Below are 15,803 nucleotides of genomic sequence, written 5' to 3'. Positions count from 1 at the left end.
CCCCCCCTCCTATGTTATTTATTTTGTTTGTATATCTTAATTCATAGCCATTCAGACAAAATTCAATACCTTTATCATTGTTGAACCAGGTTTCACTAAATGCTATAATGCTAAATGGATAAGCAAATTATTTCAAGTAAATCTTGATAGCCTCAAAGTTAGTGTACATGTTTCGACTATAGAAATGTATAATTGACAGACTATGTTCTGATTTTACACTGCTTTCATATTGTTCATGGGTAAAATAATTACAGTTTTTAACAATCGCAGAGAATAATTATTATCAGTGTCTATCTCAATATTAGTCTCTGTTTTGGCGTGCTCTTGATACTCACCTATTTCCAGTTTCTTTTGTTGATGTTGTAGGATCTTCTGTAACATGTCCATATCAATACTTGGTGTGGTATGTGTTCTTGTTGTGGATAGCATTGAGATTATTTAAATGTCACAAAGCTGCACTGATACCAATGTATCAATGTCAATACTTATCAAGATCTTCTATTTTCTTCACCTCCAACACTTTTCATTCCTGCGGTGTCCCATTTAGTTTGATGAAGATTTTATAGTTAGTTACCTAGGTTTGTTGAACCTTGCTTTGCTTTTTAAGTTGCCGTGCAATCCTTGCTAGGTCAATATTTTCCTTTGTCAAGTATTCATTCATGAAAACATTTGTACCTTTCAGTTTGCGTCCTCGTTTCAGTAGTGACATTTTCGTTTTCCGATTTTTAAACCTCACGATGACAGCTGGTTAGTCCCTGGTTCTTCGTGGGCAATGGATGACATATCTTGATGTGCTCCAGGTCCATCTCTATCCCCCTGCCCTGGAGATAGGAAGCCACCTGCAGCTCCACCGACTTCGTCTTCAGGTTGCTGGGCCCCCTGCTGTCCGTGGTCACCGCACACGCATAGGAGCGCGCCTTGGTCTTCTTGATGCCGGTGTTGACCACACCATTCATGCAGGAGTTTTGCTCCAGCTCCGCCTCCACCACTCGCCGCTCTAGGTTCACAATGCGCCAGTTTTTTTCCACACTCTGGAGGCCTAGCTGTTTCAACTCCACAAGTAGCTCCAGAAGCTGCTCCTTCTCTGCTCTGAACGCAGTCACATCGCTGCACAGGGATTGTAGTGTTAGCTTCATTTCTTTAAACTTCTCCACTGACGGGCCTTTCCTCGGTGGAGGCATTGCGATAGTTTATACACCGAAGCATCCAGTAGCAGAAGAAAACCACAAAACTGTATCTCAGGCTGCTAACGTTAGCTGGCTTTGGTGTGCTAGTTCATAGCATTGACTGACACAAACTGCAAAATGTCACGACACAGTGAAGCCCTTAACCCGAGCTACAGTACATAAAGGATGTGCTGCTTTTGCACAAAGTGATCATTAAACTCGACAGTTTTATGTTGAAAAAAGTCAGACTCATACAAACTCCGAACAGCAAACAGGAAGTGCCAAACAGGAATGATTAGTGAATTGTGTTAACAAACTGTTTAGCATAGACTTTATAAATCTAGGGGGTAACTCCTCAAAGCAGCATAATGATGGACTTAGACTGCAGATGATCTCTTGGACTGTTTTACAGGAGTGCAATGCTGGCTAAAGAGTACATTTTGTTTTTTCTTTGAATTATTTTATTTTAATGCCTTGAACTTGATCATAAAACATTTTTGCAAACTTACATTTATATGTTGAACATAGTTTCAAGGGCAATTAAACTGGAGGGTTTGTTACTATAACTGCAGCAAACAGGACGCACATGTTGCTACAGTTTGTGATGATTTCAGAAAACTAATATACCCCTTTTTTACACAAAGTGTTGTTGAACAGACATCACGTTTCTTTGTAAATGTCATAAACTTAGATTTTTGAGTTTCTCTGTTTAGCTTTCCGGCAATCCCTTTTCTGTGCCCCGAGTGATTTACTGTACCTGTTGTATTCTTACACGGCTACTCTTCACTTAAAAGGAAATGTTAATCTTTTTATTTTTCTCTCATTTCTGTAGACTCTGAGAGACAGAAGAAAAGCTAACCAGCAGATGGAAGAGAAAGCAGAAATTACAGCTGAAATAAAGGAGAAAGAAGAGGGTCCACACAATCGTTGCAGCATTGTAGACCTGGATAAGGTACAAAAACTGCTTTGGAGTTTTAAATCATCTTTGTGAAAGAACAAAATGTAGTATACCACTGGTAGCATAAGTGGACAAGTGGACAGTGACGGTATGTGTTTACTTAAGTGGGGGTAATTGGTTGTAAGGTTATTCACCTTGCTTTTCTCCAAATCTGTGTTTTTACTCCCTGGAGTCTGTGGGAATGTGTATCTCATCTACCTTGATCCCAAGATTCACTCCATTTAGAATATAGTACATTATATTATCCAAAGTTCAGTGGGAAGTTAACAATGCCATCATGTGTCCCAACTTTCATGAATGATTGACCATAGACTCCTACAAGGTAATATAATTCCAACAATAAACAGTTTACTCCAGCAACATAGCAAACATAAGTAAACAACCCTCTACTGGTGTCTATATCATGTTGATATTTGGAAAGGTTATGAAAACAAGGTTTGCTTTGCTTATGTTTGTATTCAGTGGAGTCTGATATTGTGAATGTGATACCAAATGGATGTCTTCAAACATGGCTGTTTCCTTTTGTCTTATGTTCCTGTCAATATTAGACACGGAAACCAGCATAGTTACCTTTTGTTCTTACCAACAAACACGCTGTACGTCTAGTATTTCCCTCATTCAGGATGAATATTTACCAGTGATGGCTGGAATATTAAAGGTTTGGAGGTGTATTAACAATCCCCAGGAAGATTTTAAAAACAATTACAAATAATTTGCCTGGGTCACAATACCACTGCTACTAAATGGCAACGTGGGATTTGGAAACTTCTTATGTTGGTTTATGCTTATTTTGGACTTGGACCTAACCTTTCAAAAATGATGACTAGACTATATTATTATTTTGTCAAAAATAAAGTACTGTGCTTCCTTATTTTTTGGAACAGCATTTTCTCTGCCCACATAAACATATCATAAAACATGTCATATTATTTACTACTCGCTAATAACTGAGTTATTGTGTAGAAGTATGGGGAAAATAACTACCGTACAAAAGTACTCCTCATTCAATAACTCTGTTGCAAAAAAGATCAGTTAAAATAACACTTAATATTAGATACAAAGAACATTTAAATCCCTTAGTTATTGAATCAAACATATTGAAATTCAATGATATAGTGAATTTGCAGACGGCTAAAATTATGCACAAAGCAGACAATGTCCTGCTTGCTACCCAAGAACGTACAACAATTTTTCTCAACAAAAGAGAAATATTACCTTAGAGAAAAATTTAACGCATGCACATTACAACACTTAAAACCTATAGTATATCTTTATGTGGAATTAAATTATGGAAGGGATTAAATAAAGAGTTAACCAAACAATATACTAATATGATGCAGTTCAAGAAACTGTTCAAACTTTAAGTGTTTACAAAATACCAAGAAGAAGAATCATGATAAATATTTAGAACATATTAATAATCATACTCATCTCATTATTAGAAATACAACCTACTTCACTATTTATTATTTATTTATTTTTTTTTATTTTAATTGTGTTATTTATGGAGTATATTGTGAATAAATTGAGAACAGGAAGTGAACAAAAGTGTTAGCAATTGCTATATGATTTAAAATGGGTAGGATTAGCTATGTTTTGCTTCTTCTTACTCCTTTTCGAACATGTTGAAAAGGAAAACTGGAAATTGTGATGTATCATGATTCATGTTGTACTTGTATGCATGTTCTAAATAAACTCAAACCATAACCATATTTCGTGCTTGTCTTAAAGAAAACATGTTTGCCATTTGTCAGTCATGATTGTGAAGTAACAGCTAAACTAGGGTTGCACAATATAGCCAATATGTTATAAAAATTAAGCAGAAGATTGAGCTTTTAATACTATTGTTATATCGGGATAATGCACGTTGATGACACATTCAATCTGTGTCTCACAAATTTGACATCCTCGACCCCAAAAGGGAATAAGCGGTAGAAAAATGGTTGGATGGATGGAAGAGAATAACGGTGGCCTCGTTAGCAAGCTAGCGGTTAACGTCCCTCCACACTACAAAGCCGTTTCAAAGTCAGCAATCCTCGCCTTTTACTGCGGCAACTAAACTGTGTATTTTAGAAGTATCACTAAAAGACAAGGACTAGCTTAGCACGCTTCACACAATGTAGGAGGATACAATAAACCATGCCCATCGCTAAGCTAGAGCTTTTGAATATAAACAGCAGTGATTGATCGATACAAATATTGACAATAACGGTACCGAGTAAAGTATCAGTGTTTGGTCAATAGTACAGTGATTCGATTCATATTTTTTATTATCACAAAATATTTTAGTTTTTGGAATTGTTTACAAACTCAGGAAATAAGTCACTGATTTTAAAGGGGAACTGCCCTTTTTTGGGAATTTTGCCCATCATGCTCAACCCCTATGGAAGACAAGAAAACAAATGTTTTTCTTTTTTTTGCAATCTAATTTGTAATAAACGGCAAGTACGAGGTGGCTAACAATGAAGCCATAAAGCTCTTTAAAAACATCCAAAAACCGCCAACGATATTCCATTTACATGTAGTGATCTGCATATTAACGAAGTACTAGCGATATTGATTGAGGAACTATTTTTAGTAACACGTCGCATTGGTTAGAGAGAGGAAACTGGCTTTTGCAGCTTTTGACATCCTGAACCGGTGAGTTGTTACATCGCCTCGGAGTTGGGAGAAAGTTTGTACTTAATTATAACTCATAAGCCGAGAAGTTGGTCAACTTTGATATTCAACTTAGACCCACAGATCGTGAGAAAGAGACAAAAATACAGTATTTTGTGACCATTTTTTTTTTTAAACTGCGTGAGGTGTATGATTAATTATCTAAACGGGAGATGGAAACATGTGAGTGTTTTATTATGTTAATAGTTTGTATTTCTTGTTCAGCTCTTACAACTACTGCTACATGTTGCTTAGTGTTTCAGTATAGTTGGATCTGCTTATCACTCAGCTTCTATAACATGTAAGTCATCCTCCATATATTCAAGCTAAAAATATTAGGTTTTGGGTCATCATTTGTCCCAAAGTAGTCATTGTTGGCCCTCGTAAAGTCTGCCATAATTAGTAAAAAAAAAAAACGTGATTCGTCTGTGAAATTAAAGCGCTGCTTGAATGCTTAAAAATACTAAATTATGTAAATAGTACTTGTTGTCATAAGTGTCCCTGCTACACTGTTACATATATACTTACAGAAAGTATATATATAAAATGTTGATTGAGGCTTTTGGATATATTATAGGTGAAATAGATTGAATCCTATTACCTTCATTGTTTGTTTACTATTTCTAGAGTTTCTTTACAAAGTAAGAATTCATTAAAAAAAAACTTAATTGTCCATCCATCCATCCATTTTCTACCGCTTATTCCCTTTCGGGGTCGCGGGGGGGCGCTGGCGCCTATCTCAGCTACAATCGGGCGGAAGGCAGGGTGTGCTTGTTTCAAATAAGTATTGTGTGTGATAGGCAAAATTTCCCCCAAAAAGTGCAGTTCCTTTTTCAGGGCAAAAAAACACATTTATTTGTGGTTTTTTTTTTTTAAAAGAGCCAATATTAGGGAATAATTAAATTTATCACTGCTATCTTGATTTAGGATTCAAAGACAGTCATCAGTAGAATATAAATACTGTAACTTAATCTTAACTTTAAAGACGGGTAATAAAAAAAACATGTGGTTAGAAAATCAGCCAATATTTTCCTAATTTTCAAATCCCAGTGGTAAGCGATTTGGACTTGACTTTAGGTATCCCTCTCTATTCACACAATCTGCACTTTTACAGTAGGTAAAAAGGCCAGCTTGTCTTTGTCCGTGAAGAAAGTTTTGGCATTTAAACTTTCTTACCCGTGTAGTAATCTGTGATCCTCTATGGCAGAGGTGTCAAGCATACGATCTGGCCCGCGAACAGGTTTTATTCGACCCGCGAAATGAGTTTGCTAAGTATAAAAATTAGCCGAATTTTTTGAATGAAAGAAACTGCTGTTCTAAATGTGTCCACCAGATGTCGCAATAGCAATTCTTTGTATCTTTGTAGATTATGCTACATATGCAAACAAATAAACCACACGATGTTATTTCACCATTCGAAGAAAATGAGCCCTCCATCCATCCATCCATTTCCTACCGCTTTTCCCTTTTGGGGGTCACAGGGGGTGCTGGAGCCTATATCAGCTGCATTCGGGCAGAAGGCGGAGTACACCCTGGACATGCCACCAAATCACGGTGTACATAAATAACATCCTGTAATTTTTTTTTATCTTGATAGATTGAAAATTAACTCGAAGGAGTTGACTGAATAACATTATCACATAATTTATTCAGAAAGAATAAATAACGACAAATAAAGATGGAATACATGATTAACAGCAACATGTAAGTGTAAAAAAAAACCCCAACAACATTATGTTTTGTACATTTTCAGAATGTCCTTGTTCTATTTCTAAACAAAGAAAACAATCTGAAGTTGTCTTTATTTTCAAGTTATCGTGCTGTGATTTTACCAGTCCAGCCCACTTGGGAGTAGATTTTTCTAAAATGAGTTTGACACTCCTGCTCTATGGTCTCCTGAACATAGTCATTCTAAAGATTGAAACACTCTCCTTAAAGTGTATTTTTTTATTAAATGGGCTTGTATGTCAATGATGACTTCTGTACAACTCCTCCATTCCTACTACGACACATCCTACACATGTTCTTCACCACATGTGGCTGCTTGATATAATATAAAATTAAAAATTTGAATAGTTAAGTACTACCAACTGAACATTGAGGACATCAGTTGTGACTGCACACACAGAATATATTGTTTCCTTGTCTGACCTGTTAAGCAACATTCTGCTGCCACCTGCTGGATGTGAGGAATACTTTCATGCCTTTTTGTCATGATCTGGTCCTGTCAGGATTTGGTGGACTGGAGGAAGCCACTGGCATGGCAGGTGGGCCACCTAGGAGAGAAATATGATGCCTGGGTTCACCAGCCAGTCGACCGGCCTATCAGACTCTTTGGAAACCCTTTTATGGAGGCCAGCACCAAGACCTCTTGGTAAGACTAAAATAATTTTTTTTAATACAAACATTTATTTTGGGGAGCACGGTGAAACAGGGGTTAATGCATGTGCCTCACAATACGAAGGTCCTGAGTAGTCTTGTGTTCAATCCGGGGCTCTGGATCTTTCTGTGTGGAGTTTGCATGTTCTCCCCGTGACTGCGTGGATTCCCTCCGGCTTCCTCCCACCGCAAAAAACATGCACCTGGGGATAGGTTGATTGGCAACACTAAATGGTCCCTAGTGTGTGAATGTGAGTGTGAATGTTGTCTGTCTATCTGTGTTGGCCCTGCAATGAGATGGCGACTTGTCCAGGGTGTACACCCTGCCTTTCGCCCGAATGCAGCTGAGATAGGCTCCAGCAACACCCACTACCCCAAAAAAGACAAGCGGTAGAAAATGGATGGATTTATTTTGTCAAAGAAAGATTTCCAGACGTTTATACAAATATATCCATAACCTGAAGTGGATAAATGATTATCCATCCATCCATTTTCTACCGCTTATTCCATTTGGGGTCACGGGGGGCACTGGTGCCTAGCTCAGCTACAATCGGGCGGAAGGCGGTGCACACCCTGGACAAGTCGCCAACTCATCGCAGGGCCAAAACAGATAAACAGACAACATTCACACTCACATTCACACACTAGGGCCAATTTAGTGTTGCCAATCAACCTATCCCCAGGTGCATTTTTTTTTGCGGTGGGAGGAAGCCGAAGGGAACCCACGCAGTCACGGGGAGGACATACAAACTCCACACAGAAAGATCCCGAGCCCGGGGGTTGAACCCAGGAACACTCAGGACCTTCGTATTGTGAGGCAGACGCACTAACCCCTCTTCCACCTTTCTGCCCGGATAAATGATTATTTAAGTACTAATTGATTGTATTTGTTCCACATTTTGGACACACTCTTTTTCTCTCTCGTAACAACAGGTACTGGGTGCCAGTAGTGTGGCTTCCTATTGTGTTTTATCTTTGTTGGTATTGCTACACCTCTTTGGCAAAAGGCACCACAAGGATTGTCATCACCTCAGGTAACAAGTGTTTTCACCACTCAACCACCTAAGGCTCTCTCATTGGCACATACCATTTATCTTTTTCATATTGTGTGTGTGTCTGTGTATCCACAGATTTCTCTGTTATGGTCCATAAATACACTTTCCTGATGTTCTTCTTGTTGGGCTGGTTCATGTGGTCATTCATCGAGTACTGCATCCATCGCTTTGTCTTTCACATGAAACCACCAGCTCATAACTACTACCTCATCACGCTACACTTTCTCCTGCATGGGCAGCATCACAAGGTACATACTGTATTAGAGGCTTTCTTTTGAAAACAAAGACTTGGACAATTCTTCATTCTACTATGTTTAGGAACAACTGCACGCAAAAACAAAACTACTTGCGCCAATGAAGCTCTCCTACGTTTTCATACCACTTACCAATTATCTACAGTAAATGTCCTGACACGTAATACCAGGTCTCCCGTCCAAAAGCAGAACCTAGTAACTCACTTCTAGAGATACCCTTGAGATACTAGGTTTTTCTGTTGTATCTACGCGGTTATGTGGTAGTTGCTAGGTCCTGCCATGCGCGTAACAGCTTACTTACGGAACAAATTACAATATTGCATACACTAATGTAAAGCATATCACCTAGTAACTCCAAAATTATTATCAGCTCAGTTTTGACCAAAATTGAGTTACTGGGTTTTGCCTTTGGACGGGAGAGGTATTATTGTGAGTGTCAATGTATAATAAGATAATATTCAAGAAGATTGACGCAAACTGTGTTGATCCCCTGTATTTATATTAATCTAAGGTAAAAATCTGATAATTATGCATTGTCTCGGTTACAAATGAAAACATCTGTGTATATTAGGGGTGTAACGATACGTTTTAACAATTCGCTTCGATTTGATATTTTTGGTTGCCGAAACGATTTAGGGACAATTATTTTTCTTTTTAGAACGATGTGACATGAATATGTTGATTAGCGTCACTAAATGGTCCCTAGTGTGTGAATGTGAGTGTGAATGTTGTCGGTCTATCTTTGTTGGCCCTGCGATGAGGTGGCGACTTGTCCAGGGTGTATCCCGCCTTCCGGCCGAATGCAGCTGAGATAGGCTTCAGCACCCACAGCGACCCCTAAAGGGACAAGCGGTAGAAAATGGATGGATGGATGGATGACATGAAGTTATTCAGTGAGTTGAAATCAATTCAGTAAAAAAACAAGCAATGTGACTGAAATAAATACTGAATAATGGACACTGAAGGTAAGGTTTTCTATATTCCTGGTATTTCTTGTAAAGGCTAATTGGTATGAATGAATTGTGGATACAAACAAGCAAAAAAACCAACAATTAATGGCCAACGCATTCACATCTTAATTGAATAAAGTGCACCCAACACTTTAGGTCTACTGTATTTAACAAGAGGAAACTTTTTCTGCTCTCATTTTTCTCATTCAAGAAATTTTCAACAAAAATACTGTAACCATCTTTTTAACAGTAGAATTAACTGATATAGTTTCTGTTCTCCACCCTGGCATTGTCAATGACGAACAGCGTCCCAGGTGTGCAGATGCATGTATGCCATCTAATTAACCTGCTCAGTGGCCTTGTGGTTAGAGTGTCCGCCCTGAGACTGGCCGAGTCATACCAAAGACTATGAAACTGGGACCCATTGCCTCTACTCAGCCTCAAGAGTTAGAATTGAGGGTTAAATCACCAAAATGATTCCCGAGTGCGGCCACCGCTGCTGCTCACTGCTTCCCTCGCCTCCCAGGGAGTGAACAAGCGAATGGGTAATGCAGAGGGTAATCTCACCACACCTCTTGTGTGCGTGTGACTATCATTGGTAGAAAAAAATTTTGATTTATTTTGATGGTGTTGGCTCCTCGCTTTCTTATATGCATCGCCTCCTTCATCCATCTCTTCTATTTACAGTAGTTATTTGTGATAAAATGACTACTTCTTGTGTTCTGGAAGTCGGTGCGTCGGCGTAACTTGCTGAATATTTATGAAGTAATGCATTTGATGGTAAATGGTAATCTGCTTTCAATAATAAAAGGCATTATATAAATTGTCTCCAGCTTGAATCATGTCTGCTCCTCTTCTCCCCAGTCTCCATTTGATGGTTCCAGGCTGGTCTTCCCCCCCGGCCTGGCCTCCTTAGTGGTTGTAACTTTCTACACAATTTTGTGCAACCTGCTGCCAGAGATGATTGGGAAATCAGTGTTTACCGGGGGACTGTGCGGCTACGTGGTGTACGATATGATCCACTACTACCTTCACTACGGCTCTCCGAAGAAAGGCTCTTACATGTACAGCTTAAAGGCCTACCATGTCAAACACCACTTTGAGCACCAGAGAGCAGGTGAGGACTAAGGGTTATTTACAAAACCCAAAACCAGTGAAGTTGGCACGTTGGGTAATTTGTAAATAAAAACAGAATACAATGATTTGCAAATCCTTTTCAACCTATATTCAATTGAATAGACTACAAAGACAAAAAAATATCTATTGTTCGAACTGAGAACCTTAATTTTTTTGCAAATAATAATTAACTTGGAATTTAATGGCAGCGACACATTGCAAAAAAGTTGGGACAGCGGTATGTTTACCACTGTGTTACATGGCCTTTCCTTTTAACAACACTCAGTAAACGTTTGGGAACTGAGACCAATTTTTGAAGCTTTTCAGGTGGAATTCTTTCCCATTCTTGCTTGATGTACAGCGTAAGTTGTTCAACAGTCTGGGCGGGGTCTCCGTTGTGGTTTTCTAGGCTTCATAAAGCGCCCCACATTTTCAATGGGAGTCAGGTCTGGACTACAGGCAGCCCAGTCTAGTACCCGCACTCTTACTATGAAGACACGCTATTGTAACACATGGCTTGGCATTGTCTTGCTGAAATAAGCAGGGGCGTCCATGATAACGTTGCCTGAATGGAAATATATGTTGCTCCAAAAGCTGTATGTACCTTTCAGCATTATTGGTGCCTTCACAGATGTGTAAGTTACCCATGCTTTGGGCACTAATACACCCCCATACCATCACAGATGCTGGCTTTTCAACTTTGCGCCTATAACAATCCAGATGGTTATTTTCTCTCTGTGTTCCACAGGACATGAAGGCCACTTTGCATAGTAGAGTTTTAACTTACAGACGTAGCGACAAACTGTAGTTACTGACAGTGGTTTTCTGAAGTGTTCCTAAGCCCATGTGGTGATATCCTTTACACACTGATGTCGCTTTTTGATGCAGTACCGCCTGAGAGATCGAAGGTCCGTAACATCATCGCTTACGTGCAGTGATTTCTCCAAATTCTCAGAAATTTTTTATGACACTACAGACCTTAGGTGGTGAAATCCCTAAATTCCTTGCAATAGCTGGTTGAGAAATGTTCTTAAACTGTTCGATAATTTGCTCACACATTTGTTCACAAAGGGGTGACCCTCGCCCCATCCTTGTTTGTGAATGAATGAGCATTTCATGGAAGCTGCTTTTATACCCAATCATGACACGCACCTGTTCCCAATTAGCCTGTTCACCTGTGGGATGTTCCAAATAAGTGTTTGATGAGCATACCTCAACTTTCTTAGTCTTTTTTGCCACTTGTGCCTGCCTTTTTAAAACATTTTGCAGGAATCAGATTTCAAATGAGCTAATATTTCTAAAAAATAACAAAGTTTTCCATTTTGAACATTAAATATATTGTCTTTGCCGTCTATTCAATTAAATATAGGTTGAAAAAGATTTGAAAATCATTGTATTCTGTTTTTATTCATGATTTACACAACGTGCCAACTTCACTGGTTTTGGGGTTTGTAAAAGGGAAGTGTTGTCCAGCCCGTAAATCTAATTCCCATCTCTGCAGGTTTTGGAATCACCTCCACGTTCTGGGACCGGCCCTTCAACACAGTCATCCCTGATGAGAAATTTTAATCCTAAGGATCTCTGAAAGAAGATTGATCAACAAAACTTCCATTAAGCCTTTAAACCACCTGACATTCTATCCACTCACACCTTTCTCCTCCAAAGTGAAGATGACACTGCAGCCTTTGCAGTTAGTCCAGCCGCACATTCCAATTTGCTCATCGGTTTGCACCACATTCTTTCTTTGTGTGTCGGCGTGTGCATACCCTTACAGTTGCAAGGCGTTTCTGTGCCATTTTCCCCCGAGCCCAATCATCATCCACCACTGCTGCTCCTTTAACCACACTGACCTCCCCTCTCAGGTGGCATGTTGGCTAGTCAGAATGCCATAAAATACAACTGCAACCCTTAAGTTTGTTATGATATGAATAAGCTCTCTGACCAAAACCTCTTTTTATTCTAATATCGTTGCTAAATCTTGTTCTGTCAATTGGCGTCTAGGGTTGCTTGGAGAGAAAAAGAGGACAAAGAAAGTGACAAAAGGTGTGTGAAAGTGGAATAGTGGGAGTGAATAAGATATGTCTGTGGATATTCTCATTCACCCAGGTCATTGTAGTCACAGGACATTCAATCGATCCCAACTGGACTGTTCGGTATGTCTTAGAAGACGTTTTGTCTCTCAACTAAATAGCCTTCAGCAGTTCATGCTAGTAGACATTTTACATTAATCAAACTTGGGATCTAGATATCTAGTCAGGACACTCCTCACTGTTTTGCCTTCACCTTCATTGTCCATTCGTTTTTGGTGACTTTGGACCTAGACGTCGAGTCCGCGACATACATGGCGGACATTAACTGATACAGTCTGCTTTGCCAGTTCAAATGCATTCACTGTTTTCCACATTGGCCTGGTAATACAAAGCACACGCTACCTTTTTTATCACATCCACGGGAGCTCGCATTCTTGTTGTCTCTCCTCCGACAAATGGACAAAGTTTTTCGCTAAGTAGAATCACAGTTGACCCGGCCGGACCTTCGAAAGTTCTCTTGCCGTCTGAGAAGTGTTGTATGCGAAATAGCTGTAATCTCTTTCTCTTATGGTATTTATGAAACACGGTTATGTCTGGATGACTCAACTCCATATTTCCAGGGGTTAGCTCCGAGTTACGAAACCGCTTTATTATAAAGCTGGCTGTGGGGCGTTCTTTCTGATGTCACTTCCTGTGTGAGCGTCGTCTTTCAGGCGTCACTTCCTCTCCAAACTCACTTCGTAAATGATCAATGAGTCCATACATAGCTAAGTGCCGGAGATTCAAGAATTACAGGGCTGACTTTCCCGTGTAAAAATTAAAATAGACATACGATACACATGGCCCTAGATTGGTCAGATCAGTCCAGCTGTAGTCTATTGAATGCCCTGAGAATAGTAAAGGAAAGGTAGGACAGAGGGGTAAGAATATGTGTGTGACCTGGGTGCCTACTCCCAGTGGAAACAAAAATTGCTGTAGTTGTTGCTAGAAGATTCATCCATAATTTTATCCATCCATCCATCCATTTTCTACCGTTTGTTCTTTTCAGGGTAATTTAGATTTGATTTAACCAGGATTGTTGTCTTAAGTGTACTGTTCTCTATCCGTGGCTCTAAATGTTCTCTAAGGGCCATATTTTGATATTAATGTTCACTTTTTTGTGTCATCTTTTCATCAATACCGATACAAAGATGTAAAAATGTTTTGTAAATCTGATTTGTTAGTCAATAGCTGAAGTTTGACGCCGACATGGAGTAATTCCCAGAAAAATAGCACACAATGGATGATGTCACCATCCGCATCCATGCCAGGGAGAAACGAGATGGAATGAAGTCAGCTTGTCAGGCTTCTTGCTGGGGGAGACTTTGGGGTCAAAAATCACAAACTCATCATCCTACGTGACAGCATCTGTCTGTTTTTACCTTTTTTTTTTGTTTTTTTTTCAATCATTTTTACATTCTATCACTGCAGCTCCCTATGAGATGACGATGTAACACCATCTGACTGCAGCATGATGTCGTGATCACAGCTGGCGGATCCTCAGACAGTTTACTCTTAAGCATTACCGATAACTAACGCAGAACAACTTTATGTATTTTGATTGAAGAGAAAATGTACTTTAATCAACTATTTTACACAATACTGTATAAGTATAGACTATGTGAAATAACATGCAAATTATCGCGCAATGCTTTGTACCATTTTTGAAAATGAACATTTTCAGTTAGTGCAATCTAATAGTTTTTGTACTTACTACTTCTCACTAAACACTGAAAAATCTCACCTTTGCTCACAGGGGTGGATGGCTGTTGAATTAGCACCAATCACCAATATTCATATTTCCTTCACCTAACTGATTACTTTTATTCATGAATATTCAAATACAAAAATGTTGCTCTAGAAAGGCTTCAAAAATGAACAAATGTTACTAACAGCAGTCATATGTAACATCTATTGGAATAACACTGTTATAATTTTTCAATTAACACAACAAAAAACTAAATTTCAGCTTGTTTCTGGCAATGAAAATTGTCTTCTACTCAATTAAAGAACGTGGAATATATGTTTACTCGAGCATCTCATACATTTAATGTTGCTGTTTTAAATGTCCATGCAAATGTATTTGTAAATAAATTTCTATATTTATGATGTTGGTGTATGTCATATTTATTCTCCGTGTACATATAGGATTTACCAGTATATATATATGGTATACACATATATATATATATATACAGGGGTTACTGTGTCTGCCTCACATTACGAAGGTCCTAAGTAGTCCTGGATTCAATCCCGGGCTGGGGATCTTTCTGTGTGGAGTTTGCATGTCCTCCCCGTAAATGCGTGGGTTACCTCCGGGTACTCCGCACCTGGGGATAGGTTGATTGGCAACACTAAATTGGCCCTAGTGTGTGAATGTTGTCTGTTTATCTGTGTTGGCCCTGCAATGAGGTGGTGACTTGTCCAGGGTGTACACCGCCTTCCGCCCGATTGTAGCTGAGATAGGCACCGGCGACCCCAAAGGGAATAAGCGGCAGAAATGGATGGATGGATATATATGAATCCATTTTCTACTGCTTATTCCCTTTTGGGGTCGTGGTGCCTATCTCAGCTACAATCGGGCAGAAGGCTCTTACACCCTGGACAAGTCACCATCTCCTCGCAGTATATATATATATATATATACACAGTATATATATATGTATATATATATACCTATTATGATATATAAATATATATATATATATATATATATATACACACGTATCTATATATATGCATATATATATATATACACACACATATATATATATAGAGTATATACACGCACATAATATATATATATATATATATATATATATACTGTATATATATACACACACACACGGATACATATATATATATATATATATATATGTATATAAATGCACATATAGGCCCTGCGATGAGGTGGCGACTTGTCCAGGTTGTATTCCGCCTTACGCGACCCCAAAGGGAATAAGCGGCGGAAAAATGGATGCATGGATGGATATACACATATATATATATAAATATATATATATATATATATATATATATATTTATATACATATATAATGAGTATATATATATATATATATACTCATTCTATATATATATAAATATATATATATATATACTCATTATATATATATATATACTCATATATATATATATATACATATATATATATATATATATACATATATATATATATAT

At 38.5% G+C, this 15,803-nt stretch overlaps 1 protein-coding gene across 1 annotated transcript in view; it reads left to right on the top strand.

The window, feature by feature from the left end:
* The window catches only part of fa2h (fatty acid 2-hydroxylase), a 67,628-nt gene extending 52,914 nt beyond the window's left edge, over positions 1-14,714 (top strand). Inside the window, exons 2-7 of the mRNA XM_061917406.1 lie at positions 1,999-2,118; positions 7,014-7,156; positions 8,095-8,195; positions 8,292-8,464; positions 10,285-10,537; positions 12,038-14,714. Of these exons, the coding sequence (XP_061773390.1) occupies positions 1,999-2,118; positions 7,014-7,156; positions 8,095-8,195; positions 8,292-8,464; positions 10,285-10,537; positions 12,038-12,105 (858 nt within the window). The 3' untranslated portion in view covers positions 12,106-14,714. The remainder of the gene's footprint in view (positions 1-1,998; positions 2,119-7,013; positions 7,157-8,094; positions 8,196-8,291; positions 8,465-10,284; positions 10,538-12,037) is intronic.
* The last annotated feature ends 1,089 nt before the right edge of the window (positions 14,715-15,803 follow it).

The sequence above is a fragment of the Nerophis ophidion genome, linkage group LG12, assembly GCF_033978795.1.
Source record: "Nerophis ophidion isolate RoL-2023_Sa linkage group LG12, RoL_Noph_v1.0, whole genome shotgun sequence".
NCBI lineage: Eukaryota > Metazoa > Chordata > Actinopteri > Syngnathiformes > Syngnathidae > Nerophis > Nerophis ophidion.
The sequence above is the reverse complement of the archived record's forward strand: the minus strand, read 5'-3'. Positions and strand labels throughout refer to the sequence as shown.